A 10,016-nucleotide genomic window follows, 5' to 3' on the forward strand; every position below is an offset into this window, starting at 1 on the left:
GAGAGATACCTGTTGCTAAGGAGGATGTCAGGGCACCTGTTGCTAAGGAGGATGTGAGAGATACCTGTTGCTAAGGAGGATGTGAGAGATACCTGTTGCTAAGGAGGATGTCAGGGCATCTGTTGCTAAGGAGGATGTGAGAGATACCTGTTGCTAAGGAGGATGTGAGAGATACCTGTTGCTAAGGAAAATGTCAGGGCACCTGTTGCTAAGGAGGATGTGAGAGATACCTGTTGCTAAGGAAAATGTCAGGGCACCTGTTGCTAAGGAGGATGTGAGAGATACCTGTTGCTAAGGAGGATGTGAGTGATACCTGTTGCTAAGGATGATGTTTGGGCACCTGTTGCTCAGGAGGATGTGAGAGATACCTGTTGCTAAGGAGGATGTGAGAGATACCTGTTGCTAAGGAGGATGTGAGTGATACCTGTTGCTAAGGAGGATGTGAGAGATACCTGTTGCTAAGGAGGATGTGAGAGATACCTGTTGCTAAGGAGGATGTGAGAGATACCTGTTGCTAAGGAGGATGTGAGAGATACCTGTTGCTAAGGAGGATGTGAGAGATACCTGTTGCTAAGGAGGATGTGAGAGATACCTGTTGCTAAGGAGGATGTGAGAGATACCTGTTGCTAAGGAGGATGTGAGAGATACCTGTTGCTAAGGAGGATGTGAGAGATACCTGTTGCTAAGGAGGATGTCAGGGCACCTGTTGCTAAGGAGGATGTGAGAGATACCTGTTGCTAAGGAGGATGTGAGAGATACCTGTTGCTAAGGAGGATGTGAGAGATACCTGTTGCTAAGGAGGATGTGAGAGATACCTGTTGCTAAGGAGGATGTGAGTGATACCTGTTGCTAAGGAGGATGTGAGAGATACCTGTTGCTAAGGAGGATGTGAGAGATACCTGTTGCTAAGGAGGATGTGAGAGATACCTGTTGCTAAGGAGGATGTGAGAGATACCTGTTGCTAAGGAGGATGTGAGAGATACCTGTTGCTAAGGAGGATGTGAGAGATACCTGTTGCTAAGGAGGATGTGAGAGATACCTGTTGCTAAGGAGGATGTGAGAGATACCTGTTGCTAAGGAGGATGTGAGAGATACCTGTTGCTAAGGAGGATGTGAGAGATACCTGTTGCTAAGGAGGATGTCAGGGCACCTGTTGCTAAGGAGGATGTGAGAGATACCTGTTGCTAAGGAGGATGTGAGAGATACCTGTTGCTAAGGAGGATGTGAGAGATACCTGTTGCTAAGGAGGATGTGAGAGATACCTGTTGCTAAGGAGGATGTGAGAGATACCTGTTGCTAAGGAGGATGTGAGAGATACCTGTTGCTAAGGAGGATGTGAGAGATACCTGTTGCTAAGGAGGATGTGAGTGATACCTGTTGCTAAGGAGGATGTCAGGGCACCTGTTGCTAAGGAGGATGTCAGGGCACCTGTTGCTAAGGAGGATGTGAGAGATACCTGTTGCTAAGGAGGATGTGAGAGATACCTGTTGCTAAGGAGGATGTGAGAGATACCTGTTGCTAAGGAGGATGTGAGAGATACCTGTTGCTAAGGAGGATGTGAGAGATACCTGTTGCTAAGGAGGATGTGAGAGATACCTGTTGCTAAGGAGGATGTCAGGGCACCTGTTGCTAAGGAGGATGTGAGAGATACCTGTTGCTAAGGAGGATGTGAGAGATACCTGTTGCTAAGGAGGATGTGAGAGATACCTGTTGCTAAGCTGACTGTTACTGTGCCGGTTGTGAAGGAAGTAGTTAGAGTACCCACAGTGTAAGGAAGATGACACCGTTCCCATTGCTATGAAGGATGGTGCGGTACCTGTTGTTTGTTGAAGCTGTTTGCGCACTGCTCAAACTGTTCATCTTTTGTTTCCATGGTTTTGCCAATTTTCTGGAGAACCTGAAGGAGAAAAGTAAAGTTGTGTTCAGCACCCGGACAGTTTAGACAATGCCGAGACTCAGCTGGGCCTGAAGAGACTTTCATGTTAGGACTGTCAACATTATTTTAATAGTTACTGCAGAGTTCCTTTCTCGCTCTCTTCCCCTCCTCCAGCATCCCACAATGAAAAGGATTTGTGGGTTTCTTATGCCAGGCCAAAACTGTGGGCCTGGCATAACCGAATGCCAGCAGAACGGGCATCAAACCTGAGAGTAGGATGGTTGTGGTGGGCAGCGGGGTGAGTGTGAAGAGAAGTGCTAAAATTCTGACCATCATTTTCTGGATTCTCGCGGGCCCCTGTCGACCCTCTGAATAGTGTGCCATTACAGGTTGGAAATGATGTTCTGCATGCTCTGTTCTGGAGCAACTAGCTAGCAGTCGCATTACAGATTGAGGTGGGGTGGCCAGGCGTGGTACCTTCCACACCACACAAATATCTCCGTCCACTTACTGAAGGCAAATGGAGCCCAGTGAAGTCGCTGTTTCTTGAACCTCCAGGAACGGAACAACAGGAAGGATCAATCGAATAAGCTCTCCGATTCCTAAGGACACCTCATCGGCCTGTGCTTTTCACTTCCTCCTTCTCTTCCTCAGTCATGGCTGTGCTAAACGCAATTTTAATTCTGTCTTCAACAATGACAATAATTACCCTCTTCACCGGCTGATTGCCACTGACTAAAGCAACACAGATACTATCCCACTGGCTGGAAATCAACCTCACAACAAACTCCGGTTGAACTGGAATTCAGCTCATCCAACAATGGAAATATTGACTGAACCACTTGTTAACTTGATTCCGTCGCACGCTCAACTTTAAGTCAGAAAGGGGCAGCACGGTGGCACAGTGGTTAGCACTGCTACCTCACAGCGTCAGGGATCTGGGCTCAATTCCGGCCTCGGGTGACTGGGTGAAGTCTGCACGTTCTCCCCGTGTCTCTGTGGGTTTCCTCCGGGTGCTCCGGTTTCCTCCCACAGTCCAAAGATGTGCAGGTTGGGCAGAGTTACAATGATAGGGTCGGGGGAGTGGGCCTAGGTAGGGTGCTCTTTCAGAGGGTTGGCAATGCTAAATTGCCCTTCATGTCCAAAAAGGTTAAATGGGGGTTGCGGGGATCGGGTAGATATGTGGGCTTGAGTACGGTGCTCTTTGTAAGGCCTGGTGCAGCCTCAATGGGACGACTGGCCTCCTTCTGCACTGCAAATTCTATGATCTAACTCTCTCATTGGATCAATTCACTTAGCCAACACAAATCTCTAATTGGATCAACTCACTGAGTCAACACAATGCTCTCATTCGATCTATTCACTGAGTCAATGGAACTCCCTCATTGGATCAATTCACTGAGTCAATGCAACTCTCTCATTGCATCAACTCACTGAGGCAACACAATTCCTCAATTGGATCAAACCACTGAGTCAACACAACACTGTCATTGGATCAATTCACAGAGTCAACACAACTCTACTTGGATCCATTCACTCTGTCAACACAGCTCTCTCATTGGATCAACTCACTGAGTCAATGCAATTCTCTCATTGGATCAATTCACAGATCAACAAACTCCCTCATTATTTCAATTCACTGAGTCAAAACAATTCCCTCATTGCATCAATTTACTGATTCAACACAATTCCCTAATTGGATCAACTCACTGAGTCAATGCAATTCTCTCACTGGATTAACTCACTGAGTCAATGCAACTCCCGCATTGGATCAATTCACTGAGTCGGCACAACTCCCTCATTGCATCAATTCACTGAGTCAACACAACTCCCTCATTGGATCAATTCACAGAATCAACACAACTCTCTACTTGGATCCATTCACTCTGTCAACACAGCTCTCTCATTGGATCAATTCATTTTGTCAACACAGCTCTCCCATTGGAACAATTCACAGATCAACACACCTCCCTCATTATTTCAATTCACTGAGTCAACACAACTCTCTCATTGGATCAAATCACTGAGTCAGCACAACTCACTCATTGGATGAATTCACTGATTCAACACAGCTCTCTCATTGGATCCATTCATTGAGTCAATGGAACTCCCTCATTAGATCAATTCATTGAGTCACCACAACTCCCCAATTGGATCAATTCACTGAGTCAACACAACTCTCATTGGATCCAATCACTGCATCAACACAGCACTCTCATTGGATCAATTCACTGAGTCAACACAACTCTCCCATTGGAACAATTCACTGAGTCAATACAACTCTCTCATTGGATCAATTAACTGAGTCAACACAACTCTCTCATTGGATCAATTCACTGATTCAACAAAGCTCTCTCATTGGATCAAATCATTGAGTCATCACAACTCTCTCATTGCATCAATTCACTAAGTCAACACAACTATCTCATTGGATCAACTCACTGAGTCAACCCAACACCCAAATTGTATCAATTCACTGAGTCAATACAACTCTCACATTGGATAAGTTCACTGAGTCAACACAACTCTCTCTTTCGATCAATTCACTGATTAAACTGAACTCTCATTGGATCTATTCACTGAGTCACACAACTCTCTCATTGGATCAATTCATTAAGTCTACACAAATCTCTCATTGGACGAATGCACTAAGACAATGCAACTCCCCAAATGGATCAATTCACGGAGTCAACACAACTCTCTCATTGGATAAATTCACTGAGTCAATACAACTCTCATTGGATCAAATCACTGCGTCAACACAACTCTCTCATTGGATCAATTCACTGAGTCAACACAACTCTCCCATTGGATCAATTCCCTGAGTCAATACAACTCTCTCTTTGGATCAATTCACTGATTAAACTGAACTCTGATTGGATCAATTCACTGCGTCAACACAACTCTCTCATTGGATCAATTCACTGACTCAACATAAATCCCTCTTTGGACCAATTCACAGAGTCAACACAACTCTCTCATTGGATCAATTCACTGATTCAGCACAACTCACTCATTGCATCAATTCACTGGGTCAACACAAATCTCCCATTGGGTCAATTCACTGAGTCGGCACTACTACCTCATTGCATCAATTCACTGAGTCAACACAACTCCCTCATTGGATCAATTCACGAGTCAACACAACTCTCTCATTGGATCAATTCAGTGAGTCAACACAACTCTCTACTTGGATCCATTCACTGAGTCAACACATCTCCCTCATTGCATCAATTCACTAAGTCAATACAACTCCCTCATTATTTCAATTCAATGAGTCAACACAACCCACTCATTGGATCAACTCACTGAGTCATCACAACTCCCTCATTGCATCAGTTCACTGAGTCAACACAGAACCCCATTGGATCAATTCACTGAGTCAATACAACTCTCTCATTTGATCAATTCACTGAGTCAACACATCTCTCTCATTGGATCAATTCATTGATTCAACACAGCTCTCTCATTGGATCAATTCACTGATTCAACACAGCTCTCTCATTGGATCAATTGACTGCGCCTGGTATGGAGGGAAGGTCTTACGAGGAAAGGCTCAGGGACTTGAGGTTGTTTTCGTTAGAGAGGAGAAGGCTGAGAGGTGACTTAATAGAGACATATAAGATAGTCAGAGGGTTAGATAGGGTGGACAGTGAGATTCTTTTTCCTCGGATGGTGATGACCAACATGAGGGGACATAGCTTTAAATTGAGGGGTGGTAGATATAGGACAGATGTCAGAGGCAGTTTCTTTACTCAGAGAGTAGTAGGGGAATGGAATGCCCTGCCTGCAACAGTAGTAGACTCGCCAACTTTCAGGGCATTTAAGTGGTCACTGGATAGACACATGGATGAAAATGGAATAGTGTAGGTCAGATAGGCTTCAGATGGTTTCACAGGTCGGCGCAACATCGAGGGCCGAAGGGCCCGTACTGCGCTGTAATGTTCTATGTTCTATGTTCACTGAGTGAACACAACTCTCTCACTGGATCAACTCACTGTGTCAACAAAACTCCCTCGTTGGATCACTTTATTGAGTCAACGCAACTCTCTCATTGGATCAACTGACTGAGTCAACCCAACTCTCTCATTGGATCAATTCTCCGAGTACACAAAACTCCCTCATTGGATCTAATCACTGCGTCAACGCAACTCTGTCATTGGATCAATTCACTGAGTCAACAGAACTCCCTCAGTGTATCAACTCATCGAGTCATCACAACTCTCTCATTGGATCAATTCACTGGGTCAGCACAATTCTCTCATTAGATAAATTCACTGAGTCAACACAACTCCCGAATTAGATCAATTGACCTACTCAACACAACTCCCATTGGATCCACAGAGTCAACAAAACTCTCATTCGATCACTTCATTGAGTCAACAAAACTCTCTCATTGGATCAACACACTGAGTCAATCCAAACCACTCATTGGATCAATTCACTGATTCAACACAACTCGTGCATTGGATCAGTTCACTGAGTCAATACAACTCACTCATTGGATCAGTTCAGTGAGTCAACACAACACCCTCATTGAATCAACTAATTGAGTCAACATAACTCTCTCATTCGATCAACCCACTGAGTTAACACAAGACCCTCATTGGACCAATTCACTGAGTCAACACAACACCCTCGTTCGACAAATTCACTGAGTCACGCAAATCTCTCATTGGATCAATTCACTGAGTCAACCGAACCCTCTCATTGGATCAACTCAATGAGTCAACAAAACACCCTCATTGGATCAGTTAATTTAGTCAATACAACTCTCTCATTGGATCAATTCACTGAGTCAACACAACTCTCTCATTGGGTCAACTCACTGAGTCAACAAAACACCCTAATTGGATCAGTTCATTGAGTCAACACAAGTCCCTCATTGGATCAACTCACTGAGTCAACACAACTCTCTCATTGGATCAGTTCATTGAGTCAACACAACTCTCCCATTGGATCAACTCACTGAGTCAACACAAGTCACTCATTGGATCAATTCAGTGAGTCAACACAACTCTCTCATTGGATCAATTCACTGAATCAAAACGACTATCTCATTGGATCAATTCACGGAGTCAACACAACTCTCTCATTGGATCAACTCACTGAGCCAACACAACTCTCTCATTGGATCAGTTCGCTGAGTTAACACGACTATCTCATTAGATCAATTCACGGAGTCAACACACCTCTCACTGGATCAACTCACTGAGTCAACACAACTCTCTCACTGGATCAACTCACTGTGTCAACACAACTCTCTCACTGGATCAATTCACTGGGTCAACACCACTGTCTCATTGGATCAATTCACTGAGTCAACACAACTCTCTCATTGGATCAATTCACTGAGTCAACACGACTATCTCATTAGATCAATTAACGGAGTCAACACACCTCTCACTGGATCAACTCACTGAGTCAACTCAACTCTCTCACTGAATCAACTCACTGTGTCAACACAACTCTCTCACTGGATCAATTCACTGAGTCAACACGACTATCTCATTAAATCAATTCACTGAGTCAACACAACACTCATTGGATCAATTCATTGAGTTAACACGACTATCTCATTAGATCAATTCACGGAGTCAACACAACTCTCTCACTGGATCAACTCACTGTGTCAACACAACTCTCTCATTGGATCAATTCACTGGGTAAACACCACTGTCTCATTGGATCAATTCACTGAGTCAACACAACTCTCTCATTGGATCAATTCAGTGAGTCAACACAACTCCCTCATTGGATCAATTAAATGAGTCAACACAACTCTCTCATTGGATCAATTCACCGAGTTAACACGACTATCTCATTAGATCAATTCACGGAGTCAACACAACTCTCTCATTGGATCAATTCACTGGGTCAACACCACTGTCTCATTGGATCAATTCACTGAGTCAACACAACACTCATTGGATCAATTCACTGAGTTAACACGACTATCTCATTAGATCAATTCACGGAGTCAACACAACTCTCTCACTGGATCAACTCACTGTGTCAACACAACTCACTCATTGGATCAATTCACTGGCTCAACACCACTGTCTCATTGGATCAATTCACTGAGTCAACACAACTCTCTCATTGGATCAATTCACTGAGTCAACACGACTATCTCATTGGATCAATTCACGGAGTCAACACAACTCTCTCATTGGATCAACTCACTGTGTCAACACAACTCTCTCATTGGATCATCTCACTGTGTTAACACAAGTCCCTCATTGGATCAATTCACTTAATCAACACAAGACAGTAAATAGATCCATTCACTCAGTCAAACCAGCTCTCTCATTGGATCAATTCACTGAATCAACCCAGCTCTCTCATTGGAACAATTCACTGAGTCAACACGGTCCTCTCGTTGCATCAGCTCACTGAGTCAACACAACTCTGCCATTGGATCAATTCATTGAGTCAAGATAACTCTCTAATTGGATCAATTCACTGGGTCAACACGCCTCTCTCATTGGATCAACTCACTGAGTCAACACAACCCCCTCATTGGATCAACTAATTGAGTCAACATAACTCTCTCATTCGATCAACCCACTGAGTTAACACAAGTCCCTCATTGGACCAATTCACTGAGGCAACACAACACCCTCATTCGACCAATTCACTCAGTCACGCAAATCTCTCATTGGATCAATTCACTGAGTCAACCGAACTCTCTCATTGGATCAACTCACTGAGTCAACAAAACACCCTAATTGGATCAGTTCATTGAGTCAATACAACTCCCTCATTGGATCAGTTCATTGAGTCAACACAACTCTCCCATTGGATCAACTCACTGAGTCAACACAAGTCCCTCATTGGATCAATTCAGTGAGTCAACACTACTCCCTCATTGGATCAATTAATTGAGTCAACACAACTCCCTCATTCGATCAATTCACTAAGTCAACACAACTCTTCCATTGGATCAACTTACTGAGTCAATCGAACTATCTCATTGGATCATCTCACTGTGTTAACACAAGTCCCTCATTTGATCAATTCACTTAATCAACACAAGACAGTAGTTGGATCCATTCACTGAGTCAAACCAGCTCTCTCATTGGATCAATTCACTGAGTCAACCCAGCTCTCTCATTGGATCAATTCACTGAGTCAAAACGGTCCTCTCGTTGCATCAGCTCCCTGAGTCAACACAACTCTCTCATTGGATCAATTCACTGAGTCAACACAACACCCTCATTGGATCAACAAGTTGAGTCTACATTACTCTCTCATTGGATCAACCCACTGAGTCAACACAAGTCCCTCATTGGACCAATTCACTGAGTCAACACAACACCCTCATTCGACCAATTCACTGAGTGACGCAAATCTCTCATTGGATCAATTCACTGAGTCAACCGAACCCTCTCATTGGATCAACTCAATGAGTCAACAAAACTCCCTTCCTGGACCACTTCATTGAGTCAACACAACTCTCTCATTGGATCAATTCACTAATTCAACACAACTCTCGCATTGGATCAATCCACTGAGTCAACACAACTCTCTCATTGGATCAACTCACTGAGTCAACAAAACACCCTCATTGGATCAGTTCGTTGAGTCAACACAACTCTCTCATTGGATCAATTCACTAATTCAACACAGGTCTCTCGTTGGATCAATTCACTGGGTCAACACAACTCTCTCACTGGATCAACTCACTGAGTCAACACAAGTCCCTCATTGGATCAATTCAGTGAGTCAACACAACACCCTCATTGGATCAACTAATTGAGTCAACATAACTCTCTCATTCGATCAACCCACTGAGTTAACACAAGTCCCTCATTCGACCAATTCACTGAGTCACGCAAATCTCTCATTGGATCAATTCACTGAGTCAACCAAAATCTCTCATTGGATCAACTCACTGAGTCAACAAAACACCCTCATTAGATCAGTTAATTGAGTCAACTCAACTCTCTCATTGGATCAATTCACTGAGTCAACACAACTCTCTCATTGGATCAATTCACTGCGTCAACACAACTCTCTCATTGGGTCAACTCACTGAGTCAACAAAACACCCTAATTGGATCAGTTCATTGAGTCAACACAACTCCCTCATTGGATCAATTAATTGAGTCAAACACAGCTCCCTCATTGGATCAAC

The 10,016-nt window shown here is 43.8% G+C and overlaps 1 protein-coding gene across 3 annotated transcripts in view; it reads right to left on the minus strand.

Annotated features, from left to right (window-relative positions):
- The window catches only part of LOC119958196 (bridging integrator 2-like), a 141,898-nt gene that overhangs the window by 84,637 nt on the left and 47,245 nt on the right, over positions 1-10,016 (minus strand). Inside the window, exon 2 of one of the 3 annotated variants that reach the window (XM_038786568.1) lies at positions 1,817-1,897. The exons of 1 other annotated variant lie outside the window; for it this stretch is intronic. In XM_038786568.1, coding sequence (XP_038642496.1) covers positions 1,817-1,897 — 81 coding nt within the window. Of the gene's footprint in view, positions 1-1,816; positions 1,898-10,016 lie in introns of those variants that run through there. One more of the 3 variants, XM_038786570.1, reaches the window with a different exon arrangement.

Source organism: Scyliorhinus canicula, chromosome 28 (assembly GCF_902713615.1).
Source record: "Scyliorhinus canicula chromosome 28, sScyCan1.1, whole genome shotgun sequence".
NCBI lineage: Eukaryota > Metazoa > Chordata > Chondrichthyes > Carcharhiniformes > Scyliorhinidae > Scyliorhinus > Scyliorhinus canicula.